General features: G+C 47.3%; 1 protein-coding gene across 3 annotated transcripts in view; it reads left to right on the forward strand.

Annotated features, from left to right (window-relative positions):
- slc10a7 (solute carrier family 10 member 7) overlaps positions 1–25,225 on the forward strand; it is a 449,575-nt gene that overhangs the window by 409,769 nt on the left and 14,581 nt on the right. For all 3 annotated transcript variants that reach the window (XM_072496104.1, XM_072496103.1, XM_072496105.1), the window contains one exon: positions 23,869–24,014. In XM_072496104.1, coding sequence (XP_072352205.1) covers positions 23,869–24,014 — 146 coding nt within the window. The remainder of the gene's footprint in view (positions 1–23,868; positions 24,015–25,225) is intronic.

The raw sequence follows: 25,225 nt of genomic DNA on the forward strand, positions 1-25,225 counted from the left end.
GGGCACTGTCTGTCTGGAGTCTGCATGTTCTCCCTGTGTCTGCGTGAGTTTCCTCCGGGCGCTCCGGTTTCCTCCCACAGGCTCTGAAAGACGGGCTTGTTAGGTGAATTGGACATTCTCAATTCTCTCGCAGTGTACCCAAACAGGCGCCGGAGTGTGGCGACTAGGAGATTTTCACAGTAACTTCATTGCAGTGTTAAAGCCTACTTGTGACACTAATAAAGATTATTATAATAACAGGATATAAACTTAGGGTATTGTATTGGAAGGATAAAATGAATTAGAAAAGTGGTGAAAAGAAGTGAATTGCGTATGGAATATATTACCTCAGAAAAATTGCGATTGTCATAGTTAGATAAACCACTGGAAAATAAGAAAAAAAGGTGTAAGAAAAGACTGGAGAAATTGAAATACATTAAGTAACTTTAGTGTCCAGCTAGCAATGGCATAGACTGGCTTCCTGCTGTGCTTAAATCTTTATTATTCACATTCATGCATGTTCAAGAAGCAAAGAATATAAATTTGAATAAGTTTTTAAAAAATCAACAAAACATTGATCCAGTGCTGATATGTTAATACCTTTTGTTACTGCGTTTATTTGCACAGCATAATAGACATCTAGTAGTAGAAAAGGTTGATATCACTTAGCTTCAATATTTCCTCATTTGCATTCCGCACGACAGAGTAAAATGTTGTTTCCGAGGCCGCTATTTTTAGGATGGTGGAGCTTCTGACCCCACAACTATTTAAGGAGGTTAATTAGCTGAAGATGAGATTTCCGCCCATCAGTCGGGAGGAAATCCTGCCTCAGAAAGCTGCAGGCTAATCTGATTGGCTGCCAGCTCTCTATGCCAGCTGTGTCAGAAGCCGCAGTGCACAGGATTGGGACTACAAGCAGTCCCCAAAAGTCAAAGTCCCATGAATCCAGCACCAGTAAGTGTGGGTTTCAGGGCAGGGAGTGAGGCAAGGTGAGGCCAGGGGAATGAGCAGAGGGCTCATGGGAATGTTGGTGGAGGAGCCAGGGGGATGGGGGCACCTGCGGGAGCCATGCCTTTGGGGGGGGGGGGGGGACATCCGATGTTGAAAGGAAACTTGATGGAGACCCATACCAACACCTTGTCACCCGAGGCACTTTCCAAGCTTCCTTCTGCCCATGAACCCCACGGCCTGAAATTAAGGCCATCCGAGGAATTTTAAGCCCCCTCTCACATGTAAACCCAGCAGCAGGGAAATGTTACATTTTGCCCCTGATGTTGATCCTAAAATATTTAACCTGAAAAATAGTTGATTCAATTTACTTTCTAACCTTCTTGCTTAACTTCGTTTACCTCCATTCATGTTTTCAGAGCCTGAATCATTGTCTATTGTTTGTGCCAAGTTCTAAATCTGGCTGCCTTTTGTACTTTTAATCATTTTTTTGCTGAACACCTTTCAATTTATTACTTCCAAGATTTAATCAGAACTAATTATGAAGATGCTCTACCACAAAATTGATCAAGCAAATCACTGAAATTTGTTCAACGATTTTGGCCATCATTTTCCTTTGTTCAATAAGTGAATTGTCAATGTGTAGATGATAATCAAAATATGACAAAGCATTGAGTAAGTATTTTCATTCGGCCCTACAGAAATGAAAGGTGATAACTGGTAAAGTTTCAAGAGTGAGCCAAGTGATATGAATGTTAAAAGGAAAATTCTAGACAAATTCATTAATAATAATCTTTTATTTTCACAAGTATGAAGTTACTGTGAAAAGCCCCTAGTTAGGCTAAAAGAAGACAGAGTACCCCAGTATCCAAGATGATACATCCAATGGTTTTGGGACAGATGAGAGAAGAAATTGATAAAATCCTGGAATATAAATTTTAATGCTGTTTTGAGTGTGAATGAAGCTGCAAGACTAGAATGTCGACAATCTAGTATTTTGTTTTTAAAAGGAGACAACAAAGGTGAAGGAGGATGTTATCAGAAGGATAGAAAATTGGTTAAAAGTTGTTTTGAAAGAGGAAAGGAGTAGACGTTCAGGGAAGTGGTAGTGTGTGTTCCATGTGATTCAGTTCGAGCCACTTACATTCACTATGCAAAACCAGTGATTTAGCATGAGCAAGTGATACTAAATTAGGTAGTGCATTCTTTAGAAGGGAAATTGAAACTTCAAAGGGCTAAGGATAAGGTGGCGCTGTGGCAGATGACATTCGGTATAAGTAAATGTGATGCGATTTGATACATGGCTTGGGAGTAATATGCGATTTTGTTGGGGCAGCACGGTGGCGCAGTGGTTAGCATTGCTGCCTCACGTCGCCGAGATCCCAGTTCGATCACGGCTCTGGGTCACTGTCCGTGTGGAGTTTTCACATTCTCCCCGTGTTTGCGTGGGTTTCGCCCCCACAGCCCAAAGATGTGCAGGGTAGGTGGATTGGCCACGTTAAATTGCCCCTTAATTGTAAAAATGAATTGGGTACTCTTAAAAAAAAATTTTAAATATATGATTTTGGAGCAATGCTTCCCAAAGTTTGAATCACTGGAGACATGGGTATGGATTCTCCGCCGCCAGAGCAGGGTTCCTGATCAGGCAGAGAATCCAGCATCGGAGTAGAATCGGGTGCTGATCCCGTTCTGATGTTCCATCTCCCACCAATGGCGGCAGCAAGCTACACGCCTATGCCAGCGGGAGGATGCAAATGGGCCATTTCCACTCGATTCTCCAGGGCTCCGTGATCACCAGGCCTCTCACCAGGATTCATGTGGGTGTGGACTCGTGCAGTATTTTCAAATGTGCCCCTGACACAGTGGACCCCGCGGTGGGTTAAGGGGATAAGTGTGTAATGTAGGACCCCCCCAAGTCCGTCGGAGGGTTCCGCTCCCCCCACAGAGACACCCCCATCAGAATACCCCACTAGAACTCCACAGCACCCCCTCAAAGACCCCCCTGCCCCCCCATCAGAGACCTCTCCTTGAAAGCTGAGAAGCAATAGGTTGAAAAATCACTGCATTTTCACTTACCCTTTCCTAACATCTGCTGCTGCAGACAGAAGTGTTCAAAGCAGCAGCTGTCACAAGTGTCAGAAGCTTCCTCGAAAACCAAAAACACTTCCAAGGGCTTGAAATACCTTGACAACCTTTGAAATGTAGATCTTCCATTCAATTTCACACAGCAAAACATTGCATTAGCCAGTGATTGACAGTTTTGTTACTCCAGAGACAGTCGCTTGGTGGATTGTTTATTGATCTTTCCCTTCATACTTGAATGCATCTCCATTACTTTGCATTGATGCTAACCACAGTGTTTATAAACACTCTTGCTATGATTGGCAAACCCTCGCCACATCAAAGGGAGCTAAGTGTTTCCCGCTGTGAAAAAGAGGAAATCAAAGCCCTTAGCAGCTTTTGATGTGGTGAAGACCTGTTACGCACTTACCCCCTTGACCCACCACAGTGTCCACTGCACGGGGGAGGGGGGGGGGTGAGATCTTGTGGGGGGGCGGAAGAGGAGGGTGTCAATCCACCGTGGTGTGGGGGGGAGGGAGGTACACGTAATTCCCGTTTGGGGGGGGGGGGGTTATAAGATGCCCTGCTTGTCAGTGCGGGGTTTCAAATCAATTCAAATTGCATCTTCAAATCCATACTCTCCCCTATTAACCACCCCCCCCAAAAAAAAAAGACGAGTGGTTTACACCATTACACTGTTGCTGTTACAGAATTGGTCCCCAGAGAGAAAGTTGATGATCAGATTTGCATATTGCATACACAACCTGCAACAGACATGGAAGAATGAAAATGTCATTTTTATTAAATTATCTCAAAATTATTAGAACAATTATTATGAAAAAAATTAGATTAGACACAGACAGGCTCTCGTGGGGTTAATGATATCTCACTGTCACTTCTTCAATCACATCACAATCATTTCTTAATATGGGATTGATTTTGCAATATCCGATCTGTCTTCGCATCAAACCATTTAAAAGGATGGACGTTCCTTTAGAAAATGCAATAAAGCCGACCAAAATAAATTACAGATCTCGATGCAGTTATTGGTATATTAAGAGATATTTATGGATAGGTAATAGTAGTCATTTCTTACCAGTTATGGATTAGTACATCAATGGACCATAGAGTTCATTATACATTGTGGTTTGCGATGTGACCATTGACTGGTCCATTAGAATTTTAAAAATTGATATTAATAGATTGCTGCTACAGTTTGAGAAAAATGTAACATCATTGTCGAAGTCTTATTAAAATGTAATTTTGAAGTAAAATCAACGTTTTACTGAAGCAGTATGATAAATTGTAAGTTACAGAATTTCACTTATATTCTCATACCTTTGAATTATTTGTGACCTTGCTCATTGATCAGGTCAATAGGTAACATGCAATGGAAAACAATCATTTATTTTCTAAGGGAGGAAGACCTTGTAACTGACATCCCATATTTATTTAAAATATTTTTTTATTCTCCTTTTTCACATTTTCTCCCAAATTTACACCCAACAATAATCAGTCCCGAAGGTAATGTCAATCCCCATATCAATAACACCGATCCCATTCTCCCACCAAACCCCCAAGCATTAGCCCGCATGTTAACATAAACAAATGACAAAGAGGAATCACCCATAGTCACCATTAACACGTACAGTCCCCCTCCCCCCCCAACCCTCCCAGCCACCAACATGTGGGGACAATTTAGAACTTCAGTTTCGATGTGATCCAATTCTCGAAAGTGCATAATGACTAACGCCCATGAATTGTAGAACCCCTCCATCCTTCCCCTCAGTTCAAATTTGACCTTTTCAAGTGTCAAGAATTCGAACAGGTCCCCCCGCCACGCCAGGGCACAGGGTGGAGAGGTTGATCTCCACCCTAACACGATCCACCTTCGGGCGATCAGCGAGGCGAAGGCTACAACATCTGCCTCCGCGCCCGTTTCCAACCCCGGCTGGTCCGACACCCCGAATATGGTCTCCCGAGGGCCCGGGTCCAGTTTCACGTGCACCACTTTAGAAGTTACCCTAAACACCTCCTTCCAGTAATCCTCCAGCTCTGGACAGGACCAAAACATATGAACGTGGTTTGCGCTCCCCCCGCAACGTTCACATACATCTTCTACCCCCTCAAAGAGCCGGCTCATCCTCGCCATTGTAAGGTGTGCTTTATACACCACCTTCAGCTTTATCAGCCTCAACCTCGCACATGTGGTGGAGGCGTTCACCGTCCGGAGCACCTCACACCAGAACCCCTTCTCCATACCCTCTCCCAACTCTTCCTCCCACTTTGCCTAATCCCTTCTAGCGGCGCATTCTCCTCCTCCAAAATAGCCCCATAAATCGCCGATACTACCCCCTTCTCCAGTCCCCCTGTCGTCAGCACCTCCTCCAGCAATGTGGAAGCCGACACTTAGCTTCCAGCTCCTTCAATCCCGCAAAATGACCCCCAAGAAACAAATCTTTTAATGTCCTAATTCCTTTCTCCTCCCATCTCCGAAAACTTCCATCCCACTTCCCTGGCTCAATTCTATGGTTCCCCCGAATTGGCATTTCCCTTGACCCTGCCCCCAACCTGAAGTGCTGTCGAAACTGCCTCCAAATTCTCAACAAAGCTATTACTACCGGACTCTCTGAGTATCTCCCCGGGGCCATCGGGAGCGGCGCTGTCGCTAGCGCCTTCAATCCCGACCCCCTACCAAAACTATCCTCTATTCTGACCCATTGGGAGTCAACCCCTCTGACCCAGCTAAGTACCTTCTCCACATTCGCCGCCCAGTAATAATACATCAGGTTCGGAAGACCCAAACCCCCTGCCTGCCTTCCTCTCTGTAGTAGCACCCTTTTCATTCTAGCCGCCTTCCCTCCCCATATGAACGAGGTAATCACCCCTTCAATCTCTTTAAAAAATGTCTTTGGCGGGAAAATCGGCAGGCATTGAAAAATAAACAGGAATCGCGGCAGTACATTCACTTTAACCGCCTGTACCTGACCCACCAGTGACAGAGGGAGACCATCCCACCTTGCCAGATCAGCTTTCACTCTCCCCACCAAACTAGAAATGTTGTACCTAGGGAGCCCCCCCCTCCCTGCCCAATACTGACATCCCATATTTAACCAGTATTCTGAGCGTAATATTTACAATGTAAACTTGAAGTCAGTTAATTCATGTAAATTATACATTCCTCATTATAGGAAGGATGTGGATGTTTTGGAGAGGGTTCAGAGGAGATTTACCAGGATGCTGCCTGGACTGGAGGGTATGTCTTATGAAGAAAGGTTGAGGGAGCAAGGGCTTTTCTCATTGGAGCGAAGAGGGCGGAGAGGTGACTTGATAGAGGTGTACAAGGTGATGAGAGGCATGGATAGAGTGGATAGCCAGAGAATTTTCCCCAGGGTGGAAATGGCTGTCACGGGGAACATAATTTTAAGGTGACTGGAGGAAGGTATAGGGAAGATATCAGAGGTAGGTTCTTTACACAGAGAGTGATGGGTGTGTGGAATGCACTGCCAGCAGAGGTGGTGGAGTTAGAGTCATTAGGGACATTTAAGCGACTCTTAGACAGGCACATGGACAGCAGTAAATTGAAGAGTTATAGGTTAGGTTGATCTTAGATTAGGATAAATGGTCGGCACAACATCGTGGACTGAAGGGCCTGTACTGTGATGTACTGTTCTATGTTCTAAATGGCTATGTTTTTTGTACAAAATTAAGTTGCCAGAACATAACAAAGCATGATGCAATAAGGAGTCATTTGACCCATCAAATCTAGTCCTTCCACAAATTCCTATCCACCTGGCTTATTTAATTTTGTGAGGGTATATTCTGCATGATTTCTCCTGACATTCAATAGCACTGGGAATTGGATTCAGAACGTTCACTATGCCACAGCTCAGATCCTTCCTTTTATGATTGTGTCCCTTGTTCTGGACTTCCCCATCAAGGGAGTTTCACTCCATCTACCCTATCAAGTCCTTTAATCATCTTAAGCATGTCAATTAAGTCACCACTTATCTTTTTATACTCACGGTAACTTCATTGCATTGTTAATGTAAGCCTACTTGGGACAATAAAGATTATTATTAAAAGATAATATAAGTTCAGCCAGTGCAACCTGTGCTTCCAATTCACAGTTCTAGCCTCAGCAGAAATTTGGTGAATCTGTACTCTACCCACTCCAAGACCAGCATATCCTTCCTGTGGTGTAGTACCTAGGACTGATTGCAGTACTCCAGATGCAATCTAACCAGAAGCTTATTTAACTGTAGTGTAACTTTGACCCCATTGTTATCTAGTCTCCTTGAGATAAAGACTTAAATCCGTTAATCTTTTCCATTACTTTTAGTATCTGTCCACTATCTTTTAGTGATTTATCTTTTCACGGGATGTGGGCGTCACTGATTCGGCCATCATTTTATTTCCCATCACTAATTGCCCTTGAGAAGTTAGTGGCGAGCTGCCTTCTTGAACCGCTGCAATCCATGTGGTGTATGTATACACATGGTGCTGTTAGGGAAGGAGTTCCAGGATTTTCACTTGGCGACAATAAAGGAATGGCGATATAGTTCCAAGTCAGGCTGCTGATTAACTTACAGTGGAACATGCTGGTGGTGTTCCCATGCATCTTCTGCCTTTGTTGTGGTAGAAGTCATGGGTTTGGATGGTGCTGTCAAAGGAGATTAAAGTAAAGATCTATGCCTGTCCGAACAAGTCTATGCACTCAGCACATGGTGAGGATATGTGCTGTCAGCTCTGTCCTTGTAGGAGGCTGCATCCCGAATGAGCGGGAGCTCTGAATGCCCGTTTTTATAGTGAGTGTGCTGTAACTGGTGATTGGTTATGGTGTGTGTGTTGATTGGTCTTGCTGTGTGTCCATCAGTGTGTGTGTATCTGCACCATGATATACTGGTGTATATTATGACATCCCCCTTTTATAAAAGAATGTATGTGTGTGGCAATAAATAATGTATGGTGAGAATGTTCCTAACTACGTGTGGGGTGCAAAGGCATATTTACAGGAATACGTACATGAGACCAAAGCTGTTTACATGGGAAGGTGCCTGGTGCAGAGAAGCAGTGTGCAACAAGAATAACGAGGTCAACACTATATACAAACCAGGGAAACGATCAAACAAAGCAACAAAACAATTCAGAGAGCCTGTAAGTCCGCAAAGTTCATAAATTAAGTCTCTGATGTGGGCGACGAATTCTGGTCGACCGCCTCAAGGGTGGGTTGAGAGCCACCGGTTCAGGAGCGAGCTGGACTGCGTCAGAGTCGGGGGGAGGCAGAGTAACAGAGAGCTCTGCATAGTCCGTGGCAGGGTCAGCAGGAGGGCGAGGCGACAGTGGAGGATCACGTGGTGAGCGTGGAACAAGACGAAGGGCGCGTCGATTGCTGCGCAGAATAGAGCCATCCGGTAGACAAAACAGGAACGAGCGGGGGGCCACCTGCCGAAGGACAACAGCGGTTGCAGACCAGCCCCCATCCAGAAGATGGACGTGGACATTGTCATCTGGAGCCACAACAGGGAGATCAGCTGCACGGGAGTCATGAGCTGCCTTGTGCTGTGCACGAGACAGCTGCATCCGGCGAAGGACCGGAACGTGGTCGAGGTCTGGAACATGAATGGACGGCACCGTCGTCCTCAGGGTACGACCTATGAGTAACTGGGGTGGCGACAGGCCAGTGGACAGCGGGGCAGAGCGATAGGCCAGCAAGGCAAGGTGGAAATCGGACCCAGCATCGGCAGCCTTGTATAGGAACCGTTTGACTATATGTACTTTGCCTCTCATACCTTCTCCGCTTTGCCGTTGAATTGGGGGTACAGGGGACTGGATGTCACATGGGCAAAATTGTACTGCCTGGCAAAGTTGGATTCCTGGCTGGCAAAGCAGGGGCCATTGTCCGACATAACCGTGAGCGGGATGCCGTGTCGAACAAATGTTTCTTTACATGCACGAATGACGGCAGACGGGGTGATGTCGGGCAACCGTATCACCGGGTAATTCGAAAAGTAGTCCACGATCAGGACATAGTCTCTACCCAGCACGTGGAACAGGTCGATGCCCACCTTGGTCCATGGTGACGTGACCAACTCATGGGGCTGCAGGATCTCACGTGGTTGGGCTGGGTGGAAGCGCTGACAAGTGGGGCAGTTGAGGACTGTGTTGGCTATGTCCTCATTAATGCCGGGCCAGTACACTGCCTCTCGGGCCCGTCGGCGGCACTTTTCCACGCCAAGGTGGCCCTCGTGTAGTTGTTCCGGGACAAGTTGGCGCATGCTATGCGGGATGACAATGAGGTCCAGTTTTAGAAGAACCCCGTCTACTACCGGCAGATCATCTCTGATATTATAGAACTGAGGGCATTGGCCCTTGAGCCACCCGTCCGTTAGGTGGCGCATGACATGCTGTAGCAAGGGGTCAGCCGCCGTCTCGCGGCGAATTTGGACGAGGCGTTCATCCGTGGCAGGTAGATTGGGGGCCGCGAATGCCACATGGGCGTCAACCTGGCAGACAAATCCCGCTGGGTCACATGGAGTGTTGACTGCCCTGGAAAGAGCGTCAGCAATGATGAGGTCTTTGCCTGGGGTGTATACCAACTGGAAGTCGTATCGCTGGAGCTTGAGAAGAATACGCTGGAGGCGAGGCGTCATATCGTTCAAGTCTTTATGTATTATATTGACCAGTGGGCGATGGTCAGTCTCGACAGTGAATTGAGGAAGTCCGTAGACATAATCGTGAAACTTGACCACACCGGTCAGAAGCCCACTCACTCCTTTTCTATCTGCACGTAGCACTGCTCCGTGGGGGTCATCGCATATGCAACAGGGGCCCATAATGAGGCCTCATCACGTTGAAGGAGCACTGCCCCAATGCCGGATTGACTGGCATCGGTCGAAATTTTGGTCTCCTTTGCTGGATCAAAGAAAGCTAAGACCGGGGCCGTGGTCAGTTTTGCTTTGAATTCTATCCATTCGTGCTCGTGGCCAGGGAGCCATTGGAAGTCTATCGTCTTCCTGACCAGGTTCCTGAGAGCTGTGGTATGAGAGGCGAGGTTAGGGATAGATTTCCCTAAAAATTTGACCATGCCCAGAAATCGGAGGACCGCCTTCTTGTCCTCTGGTGTTTTCATCGCTGTGATGGCAGCTACCTTGTCCGCATCCGGCTGCACACCCAATTGGGAGATGTGGTCCCCGAGGAACTTGAGTTCCGTCTGACCAAAAGAGCATTTGGACCTGTTGAGGCGGAGGCCATGCTCATGTATACGTCTGAATACGCGCTGGAGGCAACTAACATGCTCCTGTGAGGTGAGGGACCAAATGATTATGTCATCGACATAGACGCGAACTCCTTCAATGCTTTCCATCATTTGTTCCATAATCCTATGGAACACTTCTGATGCAGATATGATCCCGAACGGCATCCTGTTGTAACAATATCTGCCAAAGGGGGTGTTAAATGTGCAAAGTTTCCTGCTGGATTTATCGAGCTGGATTTGCCAGAATCCTTTTGAGGCGTCGAGTTTGGTGAAGAGCTTGGCGCGAGCCATCTCACATGTGCGCTCTTCGCGCTTGGGAATTGGATAATGCTCCCTCATGATATTGCGATTTAGATCCTTGGGATCAATGCAAATTCTCAATTCGCCGGAAGGCTTTTTTACACATACCATGGAACTGACCCAGTCAGTCGGTTCCGTGACTTTGGAAATCACTCCTTGGTTCTGGAGGTCCTGCAGCTTCTGCTTGAGGCGGTCCTTAAGGGGTGCTGGGACCCTGCGAGGTGTGTGCACCACAGGCGTGGCATTCGGTTTTAATAAAATCTTTAGATGTACGGGAGCGTGCTCATGCCCTCAAAGACTTTGTGGTACTGGTTGATAATGGGATCGATCTGCGCCCTGAAGTCGGTGTCCTGAAAGGCAGAAGCGTCAGCAGGAGAGAGAGAGTGAACTCTCTGAACTAGGTTCAACAGCTTGCATGCCTGCGCGCCAAGCAGGGAGGCTTTCGAGGAGCCCACGATTTCAAAGGGAAAGATGGCTTTGCGTGACTTGTGCATCACTTCGAGCTGACACGATGGGAGGCTGATGGGAGGATGGCTGGTTTGACACGAAGGCTTTGGAGGTCAGACCGCGCAATGAGATTGGCGGAGGCATCAGTGTCCAGGCGGAATCGTATTATGGGACCGGTTGACCGTAAGGGTGGCACACCACCCGTCTGGATCGATGCTGTATACCGATAGAGACTGGATTCTTTGCTCCGGGGATACCCTGTGTTTTGTATCGATACCGATTCGAAAAGGTGCCCTCAAGTCCTCGGTGTCAATATCGGGTAGTAGGTCCGCATCGGACTCGGTCCGCATCGGACTCAGTGACCGTGGGTTGAATGGCCCGGCCATTCCTGTGAGGCTGGCCAGAGCAATACGAATTGGCAGGCCGAGCTGATCTGCACAAGCAGCATAGTGGCCAAGTTTGCCACATCTCAGGCATTGTCAGGATTTGGCAGGGCATTGCTGCTTTCAGTGGGCGGAGCCACAGTTGCCGCACGTTGTAGCGTCAGTACGTTCGTCGACGTCGCTGTCCCCTCGTTCGGTGCGCACAAGCGCTGGGAGTCCGCGAAAAGCGCGTGAAATGGCCGCCCTCATCCAGGCTGAGGCCCTGGAGTTACTCGATTGCTTGGACCAGTTCTGCCTCTTGGGGACCATGCCGCGCCGTTTCAGCCGCTTGGATGAGGGAATACCGTGGCATGTTCGATGGCGGTCGCTAGGGTGAGCTGCTTTACCTTGAGGAGCTGCTAGCGTAGGGGATCCGACTGAACACCGAAAACGATCTGGTCGCGTATCATGGAGTCGGAGGTGGGCCCGTAATTACAGGACTGCGCAAGGATGCGGAGGTGGGTGAGAAAGTACTGGAAAGGTTCATCCTTACCCTGCAAACGCATTTGGAATACATAGCGCTCAAAACTTTCATTCACCTCTATGTTGCAGTGAGTGTCAAACCTGAGGAGGACCGTCTTGAATTTTGATTTATCTTCATCATCAGCAAAGGTGAGAGAATTGAAAATGTGGATGGCATGTTCCCCGGCCGTGGATAGGAAGAGACCAATCTTCTTGGTGTCCGAGGCATCTTCCCGGTCTCTGGCTTCCAGGTAGAGCTGGAAGCGTTGTTTGAATATCTTCCAGTTGGCCCCCAGGTTACTGGTGATGCAGAGCCGCGGAAGCGGGCGGACGCTGTCCATTTTGCAGGATGACTGTATGCTGATGGAAGGCAGATCATTTGCAGGTAGGTCTAAGAAGTTCTAATATCCCTCAACTCCTGTTATCATGATGTGTTGGGTGCTCTGGATCCGTGGAACACATACAGGTCACCAACACTTAAAATAGTGCAACACTATTTTATTAAGTTAGAAACTGTTGAACACACTTTCACTGTGGGTTAACACGATGTTAGATTAAAGTAAAGACCTATGCCTGTCCGAACCAGTCTATGCACTCAGCACATGATGAGGATCTGTGCTGTAAGCTCTGTTCTTGTAGGAGGCTGCATCCCAAATGAGCGGGAACTCTGATGCCCCCTGTCTTTATAGTGAGTGTGCTCTAACTGGTGATTGGCTGCGGTGTTGTGTGTGTTGATTGGTCTTGCTGTGTGTCCATCAGTGTGTGTGTATCTGCACCATGATATACTGGTGTATATTATGACAGTACACGCTTCTGCCAGTTCATCGGTGGTGCATGGAGTGCCAATCAGGTGGGCTGCTTTGTCCTGGATGGTGTTGAACCTTTTCTGCATTGTTGGAGCTGCACACATCCAGGCAAGTGGAGAGTATTCCATCACACTCCTGACTTGTGCCTTGTACATGGTGGACCGGTCTTGGCAAGTCAGGAGGTGAGTTACTCTCTGCAGAATCCTCTGCAGCCTCTGACCTGTTCTTGTAGCCACAGTATTTATATGGAACAAACCTCTCATTACCCTTCTCAGATCAAGTCGTGAAGTGACAACATCAAAATCAGCTCTCAGAGCCTCTCCATAAACATCACTCTCTCCCATCTCTCCTCTTCTCTGCCTCTCAGAATGGCTTCTCAGGACCCTTTTTTATACCTTAAAATATTAAAATACCTTAGCCTATTGTTGGAAAAATAGCCAGTGAAGATGACGGTGCTGCCAAGGTTCCTGTTTATATTTCAGAACCTCCCAATCTTTGTTCAGAGTCACAGCCAATCCTGCCATTAAAGTCCCGAGGAAGGATAACTTTTTCTTCTTTCGGGATGGGAGTGGAAGTTGAGAATAGAACTTTTCCTTAACATCTGCATCAAAGTAATCAGTAAGAGGTTTTCTTTGCCCATGTTTGACCTGGCTGTGGAGGAATTATGGACATTACCTGTGTTACAGTTGTACGTGATGTGTGGACCTTTAATGCTTGTATAAGTACCTAGTTAAGACTACTTAAATTGTCCATATTAAGGGCAAATTAATTTAAAATAGTCTGATTAATTCAGATCAATTGATCATTAATGTTATGGGTGCCTACCGATTACAAAGATGAATGCCAAATCCTTTGTCTTCAGTCTCGTGGCGCCATGCTGATCCATGTGTGTGAGCTTCAGTCTCCATGACTACTTCTGACTCATTATCAACATTGGGCTGATGTAGGGCAGCACGGTGGCACAGTGGTTAGCACTGTTGTCTCATGGCGCCAAGGTACCAGGTTTGATCCCGGCTCTGGGTCACTGTCCGCGTGGAGTTTTCACATTCTCCCCGTGTTTGCATGGGTTTTGCCCCCACAATCCAAAGATGTGCAGGATTGGCCACGCTGAATTATCCCTTAATTGGACAGAAATTAATTTGGTACTCTAAAATTTAAAAGAAAACATTGGGCTGATGTCTTCCCTGTTTTACTGGGAATGGGATGCACCTACCGAAACTACTAACAGTCTCTCAGCCCCAACAGGTTGACTAATCTATCATGTTTTTTACCATTGGCATCAGGACTTCAGCCTGGTGGCTGAATGAGCTAAAGGAGCCAGAAAGTGAAGAGGCTGAGGTTTATTGTGGGGAGGCTGAGGCTTTCAGGGAACTGCATATTTGGAGACTTTCTAGATTGGTGATGAATCTGTCTAACTCAACCTTGAATATCATCAGTAGCTGAGCCTCAACTGCTGTTTGGGTATATAGAATCATAGGATCCTTACAGTGCAGATGGAGGCCATTCAGCCCATCAAGACCCCACCAACCCTCTGAAAGAGCACACCTTTGGACTGTGGGAAGAAATCAGAGCACCTGGAAGAAACCCCCACAGACACAGGGAGAATGTGCGAACTCCACACAGTCACCCAAGGTTGGAATTGAATTCCGGTCCCTGGTGCTGTAAGGCAGCAGTGCTAACCACTGTACCACCATGCCGCCCCAAATACTAAGAGAATGGACGAGAATGCCAAAGATGAACAACATCTGAGAGAAGTATTTTACAATATATGGAAAACACCATTTGTATTGGCTTTTCCCACCTCATTTATTCAAATGGCCCCACTCCCAATGAGTGGAGACTTCAGAGTCACAGCCAATCCTGCCATTAAAGCCCCTAGGAAGGATAACTTTTTTCTTCTTTCGGGTTGGGAGTGGAAGTTGAGAATAGAACTTTTCCTTAACATCTGCATCAAAATGTAGATTTGGGTCATGTGCTGGTGATAGTGGCATATTGGTTATGGCTAAGCTGTAGGTGCAGCACCATGAGTCTTTCACTTATTCATATGAGGAGTGTATCCAAGATCCATTCCAGCTGGCAAAAGCAACACCGAGGACATGAAGATCACTGTCAGCCTTTCTTTTCCAGTAAAAGATGTATCCACATGTTTGTGCCTTCAAATGCCTCTCCCCAGGAAGCAGGGCTCGCTGAAGGGGGCAATGTCAATTTAGCTAACGGCGATATGATTGCAGTTCTTCTTTACGGAAAATCACTTTTGAAATTATCCATGTGTTTTAACATCCAAGTTGCAAAATTTAGAGTTCTCTTTCTTTGGTTACAAAGTTGGTGATCCTGCTGGGCGCAATTCCCCAGCCAGGAGAAGGTGGACAGCATATTTTTAGGTCACCTTTTCCAGACCAGTCCCCATTTGAGGTGAGCAGGAGGTATCTTGAAGAGGACTGCTCAGTCACAGGTACTACTGATCAATAACACCTCCATCCTAACTCAGCCATCCAGCAACCTTCATGCATCTGTCTCACAGATTCTTGGCTAAGAACACCCAGATTTATAGCTGTGTCCACATCACCAATCCTCCAACACCACATGACTTGGCATTGCACTGTGGTAGAAGCCTGCACCTGACTTAATTTAATGTGGGAGCCTTGGGGTGGCATTATTGCCCGATATTGATGGGTTGTTGGTCAGATTTTGATGACATGTCAAACCACGCTGACCTTATCCACCTTGCCATTATAGCCACTTTGCAGCTCGTGAGCTATGAACTATTCCTTTGCCTGTTCTCCCATTGAAGACTCTTTGGACTGCACTTTATCTGGCATCTGCCCCCAACCTTGCCACCAGAAGCAGCTCAACCAGGAGCAAGTACCTCCCAATGGCATTGCTTTTAAGATTATCCAATCAAGAGATGCACAGGGGTATCCACCATGTCAAGGTGGTGATTCATGGAGAAGAATTGTATTGTAACCCAAAAGTAATGCTAACATTGCATATTATTTGACCAGAAGAATTAGGACCACCCCTAACGTCTTTAAAAATACATTATAAAAGCTAATGCATTGATTACCTGCAGTCCCAGGAACTGAATCTGCAGAGGACTGATTCTGCAAAGATAAGACAAGCCACCTCCCTCTATGCCACTCATTGAGAACAGACTATTAACCTTTTATGCTATAGTAACATGCACGAGTGGAGCAGTAAATAAAAATCCATGACTTCCGGTTGCGGTGATGACCAGCTAAGTCGCACGTTTCGGCTCCTCCCGTTTTAACAGACTTTTGGCTCTTATCGGGAGCCCCAACGGAAATTTTTCACTGCTAAACCCAGTGTGAGGCGACAAAGGAAGGAGTCCCCCTGGGTGTGGATGGAAAGAAGCGATAGTAGTGGCCAGATTGCGGAGGATCCTCTGGAGCAGCGGCAGAGAAGGGAGAAGCAAGATGGCGTCTGAGGGAGCCCAGATGATATGGGGCCCGGAACAGCAGGAGTTCCTCCGGCGATGTGTGGAGGAGCTCAAGAAGGAGGTGCTGGCGCCGATGTTGCTGACGATTGAGGGATTGAAGGAGACGCAAAAGACTCAGGCGATGGAGTGAAGGCAAAGGCTGCCGAGAATGAAGACGAGATACAGGGCTTGGTGGTGAAGACGGAGACGCACGAGGCACTACATAAGAGGTGCACAGAAAGGCTGGAAGCCCTGGAAAATAGCTCGAGGAGGAAGAATTTAAGGATTTTGGGTCTTCCCGAAGGGACAGAGGGAGCGGATGTTGGGGCGTATGTGAGTACGATGCTCCATACTTTAATCGGAGCTGAGGCCCCGATGGGCCCCCTGGAAGTGGAGGGAGCATACCGGGTCCTCGTGAGAAGACCAAAGGCAGGGGAAATACCGTGATCAATAGTGGTGAGATTCCACCGCTACAAGGACAGGGAGATGGTCCTGAGATGGGCTAAGAAGACACGGAGTAGCAGATGGGAGAACGCGGTGATCCGCGTGTACCAAGATTGGAGTGCGGAGGGCGAGTTTCAATCGGGCCAAGGCGGTGCTCCACAGGAAGAAAGTGAAATTTGGAATGCTGCAGCCGGCGAGACTATGGGTTACACACCAGGGCAAACACCACTACTTCGAGACTGCAGAGGAGGCGTGGACATTTATTCAAGAAGAGAAGTTAGACTAGATTTGAGGAATGGATGTTTGGAAAGAAGTAGCGAGGTGGTGGGAAGGAATTGTAAAGGGGGGAGAGGGGGAGGGCTTGTCTGTAAAAATGTTAGACGGGAGAATTTCCCCCCCCCCCAAAGGGGGGGGATACGAAGAAATGTGGGCGCCAGTGGGGAAGGGGAGAGGGAGCTGCGCCATTAGGGGCGGGGCCAAGAGGGAAGCGCGGGCTTTGTTCCCGCGCTATGGAAACTGTGGTGGGAAAAGTGGGCGCAGGAAGGAAGGGGACCTCACACGCAGGGAGGCCAAGGGTAAACGGGGGAAGCCGAGGTCAGCCAGAGTTTGCTGACTCCCGGGAGCAATATGGGGGAGCAATCAAGCTAGAAGGGAATCTAGCCGGGGGGGGGGGGGGGGGGGGTGCCATATTAACTGGGTTAATTCCCCTAGCTGCTGAGGGGAAGGGGGAGCTGATACGGGATGGGATGGTCGGGACGGGAGGGCGCCGTCTGGGAGACAAACGGGAGCGTGGGACCCGGGTGAGGAGTTGGTTTAAAAAAGGGGATGGCTAGTCGACGATGGGGGGGGGTAAAGAGCCCCCCAACCCGGTTGATCACGTGGAACGTGAGAGGGTTGAATGGGCCGATTAAGAGGGCAAGGGTATTTGCGCATCAAGGGTATGAGACTGAAGGCGGATGTGGTTATGCTTCAGGAGACGCACCTGAAATTGGCTGATCAGGTCAGATTAAGGAAAGGATGGGTGGGACAGGTATTCCACTCAGGCTTAGATGCGAAAAATAGAGGGGTGGCAATACTGGTGGGGAAACGGGTATCGTTTGAGGCTAAGACCATAGTGGTGGACAGTGGGGGCAGGTACATGATGGTGAGTGGCAGATTGCAAGGTGAAGCGGTGGTGCTGGTGAACGTATATGCCCCGAACTGGGATGACGCGGGTTTTATGAAGCGTATGTTGGGGCGCATCCCGGACCTAGAGATGGGAAATTTGGTAATGGGGGGGACTTCAACACGGTGCTGGACCCAGGGCTGGACCGGTCCAGATCTAGGACCGGGAGGAGGCCGGCAGCGGCCAAGATGCTTAAGGGGTTTATGGAGCAGATGGGAGGAGTAGATCCCTGGAGATTTGCTAGACCGAGGAGTAAAGAGTTTTCCTTCTTCTCCCACGTCCATAAAGTGTACTCCCGGATAGTCTTTTTTGTCCTGGGAAGGGCGCTGATCCCGAAAGTGGCAGGAACGGAATATTCGGCTATAGCCGTTTCAGATCACGCCCCACATTGGGTAGATCTAGATCTAGGAGAGGAGAAGGAGCAGCGCCCACTTTGGAGATTAGACATGGGACTGTTGGCGATTGAGGGGGTATGTGGAAGGGTGAGGGGATGTATTGAAAGATACCTAGAGGTCAATGATGATGGAGAGGTCCAGGTGGGAGTAGTATGGGAGGCGGTGGTTAGGGGGGAGCTGATTTCCATAGGGCCCACAAGGGGAAACAAGACGGTAAAGAAAGGGAGAGACTGATTGGGGCGATTCTGAGGGTGGATAGGCAATATGCGGGGGCCCCGGATGAAGGGCTATACAGGGAAAGACGGAGACTACACACGGACTTTGACCTGCTGACCACGGGTAAGGCGGAGACGCAGTGGAGGAAGGCACAGGGAATACAATACAAATATGGGGAAAAGACGAGCCGACTGCTGGCCCAACAACTTAGGAAGAGGGGGGCGGCGGCGAGAGAGATCGGAGGAGTCAGGGACGGGGAGGGAAGGATGGAACAGAGGGCGGAGAGGGTGAACGGGGTGTTTTAGTCATTTTATGAGAGGCTGTATAAGTCCCAACCCCCGGAGGGGAAAGAGGGAATGATACATTTCCTGGACCTGTTGGAGTTCCCGAGGGTTGAGGAGCAGGAGGTGACAGGACTGGGAGCGCAGATTGAGGTGGAGGAGGTGGTAAAAGGAATCAGGAACATGCAGGCAGGAAAGGCCCCGGGACCAGATGGGTTCCCGGTGGAATTTTACAGGAAATATGTGGACCTACTGGCCCCACTTCTGATGAGAACCTTCAATGAAGCTAAGGAAAGGGGGACACTACCCCCGACGATGTCGGAGGCGACGATATCGTTGATCCTGAAACGAGACAAAGACCCGCTGCAGTGCGGGTCATACAGGCCCATCTCCCTCCTAAATGTAAATGCCAAGTTACTGGCCTAAGTGATGGCGACAAGGATAGAGGACTGTGTCCCTGGGGTGGTACATGGCGACCAGACAGGGTTTGTTAAAGGGAGGCAATTGAATGCCAATATACGAAGGTTGCTGGGGGTGATGATGATGCCCTCACCGGAGGGGGAGGCGGAGATAGTGGTGGCGATGGATGCAGAGAAGGCATTCGATAGAGTGGAGTGGGATCACCTGTGGGAGGTACTGAAGAGATTTGGATTTGGAGAGGGGTTCATCAGATGGGTTCAGCTCCTGTACGGGGCCCCGGTGGCAAGCGTGGTTACAAACAGGCAACGATCCGACTATTTCCGATTACATAGGGGCACAAGACAGGGGTGCCCCCTGTCCCCGTTACTGTTCGCGTTGGCAATTGAGCCATTGGCCATAGCGCTGAGGGGCTCTAAGAAGTGGAGAGGGGTGCTTAGAGGAGGCGAGGAACATCGGGTGTCATTATATGCGGATGATTTGCTGCTATATGTGGCGGACCCAGTGGAGGGGATGCCCGAGATAATGCAGACACTCAGGGAGTTTGGAGAGTTCTCGGGATACAAATTGAATATGGGAAAGAGTGAACTATTTGTGATGCACCCCGGAGAACAGGGCAGGGGAATAGACGATCTGCCGCTGAGGAGAGTAGCAAGGGACGTCCGATACCTAGGGATCCAGGTGGCCAGGAACTGGGGAACCTTGCATAAACTTAACTTGACACGACTGGTAGAGCAGATGGAGGAGGACTTTAAGAGGTGGGACATGGTGCCCCTGTCATTGACAGGTAGGGTGCAGGCGGTTAAAATGGTGGTCCTCCCGAGGTTTCTTTTCGTGTTTCAGTGCCTCCCCATACTGATTACAAAGGCCTTTTTCAAGAAGGTGGATAGGAGTATTATCAGCTTTGTGTGGGCTGGAAAGACCCCAAGGGTAAAGAGGGGGTTCCTGCAGCGCAGTAGGGATAGAGGGAGACTGGCACTGCCGAGTCTGAGTGATTATTATTGGGCCGCCAACGTGTCTATGATGTGTAAGTGGATGAGGGAAGAAGAAGGAGCGGCGTGGAAAAGGCTAGAGATGGCGTCCTGTAGGGGAACTAGTTTAAAAGCACTGGCGACGGCGCCGTTACCGTTCTCCCCCGAAAAAATACATCACAAACCCAGTGGTGGTGGCGACTTTGAAGATTTGGGGGCAGTGGAGACGACATAGGGGAGTGACGGGTGCCTCGGTGTGGTCCCCGATAAGGAACAATCACAGATTCGTCCCGGGAAGGATAGATGGGGTGTTTCAATCTTGGCAGCGAGCAGGAATTGTGAAGCTGAAGGACTTGTTCTTGGACGGGACGTTCGCGAGTCTGGGAACACTGGTAGGAAAATACGAGTTGCCACCTGGGAATGCATTCCGATATATACAAGTGAGGGCATTTGCGAGGCAACAGGTGAGGGAATTTCTGCAGCTCCCGGCGCAAGGGATCCAGGACAGAGTGATTTCGGGGCCATGGGTTGGTGTTGGTAAAGTGTCCGATATATACAGGGAAATGAGAGACGAGGGGGAGACGATGGTAGAGGAGCTGAAGGGTAAATGGGAGGAGGAGCTGGGGGAAGAGATTGAGGAGGGGCTGTGGGCAGATGCCCTAAGTAGGGTAAATTCCTCGTCCTCGTGTGCCAGGCTCAGCCTGATCCAATTCAAGGTTCAACACAGGGCGCATATGATGGGAGCACGGCTGAGTACATTTTTTGGAGTGGAGGATAGGTGCGGGAGGTGCGCGGGAAGCCCGGCGAACCACACCCACATGTTTTGGCCATGTCCGGTATTGCATGGGTTCTGGGTGGGTGTGGCAAGAGTGATTTCAAAGGTGGCGGGGGTCCGGGTCGAACCAAGCTGGGGGTTGGCTATATTTGGGGTTGCAGAAGAGCCGGGAGTGCAGGAGGCGAGAGAGGCCGATGTTTTGGCCTTTGCGTCCCTAGTAGCCCGGCGAAGGATTCTACTTGTGTGGAAAGAAGCTAAACCCCCGGGCGTGGAGGCCTGGATAAACGACATGGCAGGGTTTATAAAATTGGAGCGAATAAAGTATGCACTAAGAGGTTCGGCTCAGGGGTTCACCAGGCGGTGGCAACCGTTCCTCAACTATCTCGCAGAGCGATAAGGGAAAACAGGAAAGACAGCAGCAGCAACCCAGGGGGGCGGGGGGGGGGGTGCATTCGGGTTTTGGGGGATTTTTGTTTTGTTACATGCTAGTTGGTTATATTTATTTTTTCAGTGTTGCTATTTCTTTTTTTTTCTTGTTTCTTTGTTTTCGGCACTTGCTGTTAGTTAATATATTATTTAAATAACGGTCAATGTACATTTTGTTACAAAGTTGTAAAAATGGAAAATTCTTTTTGATCGAAAAACTTTAATAAAATATATATATTTTTTTTTTTAATCCATCTCTATCTTGGGGATGAACATACGCTACACCTTTCCAAACGGCATAAATTACATGTTTCTTCGCCTTATTTGATAAAGCATTTTTTAATTCCTATTATTTCCATCTTATCCCATCTTTCACTAGTTAATTTTTGATTAGATCATATGACTCATGGACTAATTATGTGGTTATTGTTTGTCAACAAGTTGTACTCCATTAGCAATTTATCAGAACCTCTGTTTACATTACAATTTTGCATTCCATGGGAATTAAAAGAATTCCAAAGCTGTGCTTTTCTTACAACAGTTACATTTTTGCACCCAGCAGAAAAAGTAGATACACTCACTGCTGACCTGAAAGAATGCTGCCCACATAAATCTGGTGATTACTGTGATCTGGATTTCACCTTTCCTGGTGGTAATTTCAATCTGGCTCCATACCATAGTGTAATTTAGCATCTAGCATGAGTAACGTTATCCAGCAGGAAAAGCAGCAAATCACATCAAATAATTTGTCAGACAGCAAGCTAGGAAGTAAAAAGCACTAACTATCCTTCACTTTTTAATCATTTTACAGAGAATGAAATAAGGCTTGGGACTTGCACGTGTGAGTAAGGTTGAAGCTGAAATATCACAAATTTAAAAAAGGCTCCATCGTAACAATCTATGGAATTTTTTCTATCATAATGAAGGAATTTAACATTCCATAAATATGACATTAGGTTTTCAGGGCTAGAGAGGCGATTCAAACGTCATTCTGACTTAATATGCTGTTAAAACAACAGTCACATCTTATTCAACAATGTGTAATAGCAGCGCTCTCTGCGGAGGGCAGTGAACCACTGACAGCGACTTCTGGTGTTCTGCGCATATGTGCAGAAGATTCTGTCGATTTAACAGAGTATTGAAGTCAGACGTTGACAGGTTCACCATCATAACATTCACAAAATTCAGGCCATTTTTTAAAAATCCAGTTTTGTATTCATACTTTGAACGGAGTTAAATTATTAGTTTGTGTGCTGGGTACAGTAAGTTATTTAAAATGACCTTCCTAGTTCTATGGTCTATTTTCAGTAGACTCTGCAGTGCAATAGTCATTTTAAAATCACTTTTCCACATTTGAGATGTTTTACGCCAAAGTAAGATTATAGTAATTATTGCTGCATCATTTACAGTAAAAAGGGATAGTATAATTTGGCAGGTTTTCAGTTGTATAGTAATGGAGATAAAATTTTAACAGAGATGAATGGAAAAATAAACTACCACTGTGTGTTTACTTTGTCTTTCCACAGAATATTACTTTCAGGCAGAAAATTGCCAGCGGATGTCCTTTGGAAGTGTTCCTTATGGAATATCCTGCATTGTTCAGTGACTTTAAGACGAGTGAACCATGCATGACATAGAAATATTACATGTTGTGCATTAGTGATTTCCCAAGTGCTTGCATTGGATAGTAATGTGCTGAGAAAGTGCTCTATATCAGTCCACACTCCGTACTTGTCTGATGGTAAAAGTGTTCTTGCTAGAAATTACATTAAGCAATGAAAAATCCATTTAAAGTACATACCTTCCACCTGGTTTACAGACAGTGTATTGTAGTTCTGAAACATTTGATTAATCTTTTATAAATATTTGCTGAGTGGCAGCTCAGTGGCCTTATAAATGCACAGATAGTGCACTATCTTACTTGGCCATATGTCATCATGAAAGCTCATTCAGGCTCTGTCAAAAGAAGTGTCACAGTATCAGAGTTCTAGCATGTTAAAATGTATTCATTACTGTTGAAATCTGATCACCATAGTCTTCCAAAACTCTGCAATTTTCACTGACTGATTGAAACATGGCACTTGCATGGTTTTGTGATTATCACGTTGGTCCATAACTTCCTCAGTGGCAAACTCCGTCGGATTGCTACTCTCGACAGACTTACCTTCGCTGGGATTCCGAAGTGAGTGGGAGGGGTGAGTTGGGCCACGGGTTGGGGACCATTATGTACACTGCTCAAGGCCAAGTACCAATTGTTAGAGCTTGTGCAACACACCCTGACCGACTGGTACTTTAATGTTACATCAAAATCTTCTTGTCATCATACAGCCTCATTTTGCACGGACTAGTGAGGCTGCTGCCTCTTTCCGGCCAGCACCAGGGCCACCAACTTCAAGGCTGCACTTAGGTGGACACAGATGGACATCAGTGGAAAAGCATGGTCGGCATTGTGCTGCTGTTTTGTTTGCATTGCCATTGTTTTTCTCTCAAGTAGGAGAATGAAAATTGCCTCCTCTTCCCCCCCCCCCCCCCCCCCCCACATATTCATGTAGTCAATATTAAACTGGATCACTTGGATGAAGAACCCAAAATTCTCAAAGTATTTCAAAAAAGTTACATTTGTTAGCTAACTTTCTTTGTGTTTATTTCCTATTAACAGGAATCCCATTGTTGAAGATAGTGTTTTCAGGGTATGAACATTTATCCCTCATCTCTGTTCCATTGCTCATCTACCATCCCACCCAGATTCTGCTAGGTGGCCTATTGGTTGGAACAGTGAAAAACTGGATGATCACTCGTCAAAAGGTAAGGCCTGTCAAGCCAATTTAGTAGTCTGGAACAATTAGAACCATTATGGCAAAATTGTCAGAAATTAGTTTTTGAGGAAAACTACTGTAAACATTTACCTTTTGATTTGCTTTACTTTATTGCACTTTAGATGGCTTGAATGCCTTTCTATTTTAATTTGTGTAACATACCCCAACTCTGATTACAGTTTTAGTTAATTTTTGAAATCTTTCTGTTTCCTTCAAAGTTTCACAGATTTCATGTTCTGATTGGAGAATGATGAGATGTTTCTTAATTTTAGCACAACAGAGGGCAGCACGGTGGCGCAGTGGGTTAGCACCGCGGCTTCACAGCGCCGAGGTCCCAGGTTCGATCCCGGCTCTGGGTCACTGTCTGTGTGGAGTTTGTACATTCTCCCCGTGTTTGCGTGGGATTCGCCCCCACAACCCAAAGATGTGCAAGCTACGTGAATTGGCGACACTAAATTGCCCCTTAATTGGAAAAAATGAATTGGGTACTCTAAATTTTTTTTTAAATAAAAAAATTTAGCACAACAGCCTGGAACCTGATGTATTTAGAGTAAGAAGCAACAAGCATGAAAGATTCAGAGGCACATTGACCATAGCCAACAAAATAGCAAAAGCCCAAAAAGATTGCAATATTGGAGACTGCAGGGGTATTTAATCGGTGACGTACCATTTCTAACAGTGGAAACAGAAGTGGATGCCACTTCTACTTTCATGCCAGGAGCTAGCTCCCATGCGATTCAAATTAAAAGTTAAATGCCAAAAGCGTGCATGAGAGATTCATACCATTGTATGACAGGGCTATTGATTGTCGGATCCTGCCATCAGCTACCAGTACAGCAGTTAAAAGAGCCTTCTGGACAATCAGGGAGGCTGAACATAGTGACCACAACACTCCTACCCACTCTCAAAACTTTGTCCCATATCTTGCTGCAATCCATTGTCTCTGTTCATGGAGGGGTCATGTTTAGAATCGGGAGCACAACCTGGTGAGCACATGGCACACACGTCCCAGCAGCTGATTGAGGATGTGACAGCCGGACCCCCTGACATTCAGTGGACTGCTGAGGACCAGGTCCCTGCAGAGCCCCACGCTGATGATAAGCCTCTAGATGTGGCCACAATAAGCCTGCTTGGCATGCAGCAAAATTTACGGCAATGTGTAGTGGAGATACTATTAGTCATACACAGCTTCCCCTGTGA

This window comes from Scyliorhinus torazame, chromosome 3 (genome assembly GCF_047496885.1).
Source record: "Scyliorhinus torazame isolate Kashiwa2021f chromosome 3, sScyTor2.1, whole genome shotgun sequence".
Lineage (NCBI taxonomy): Eukaryota > Metazoa > Chordata > Chondrichthyes > Carcharhiniformes > Scyliorhinidae > Scyliorhinus > Scyliorhinus torazame.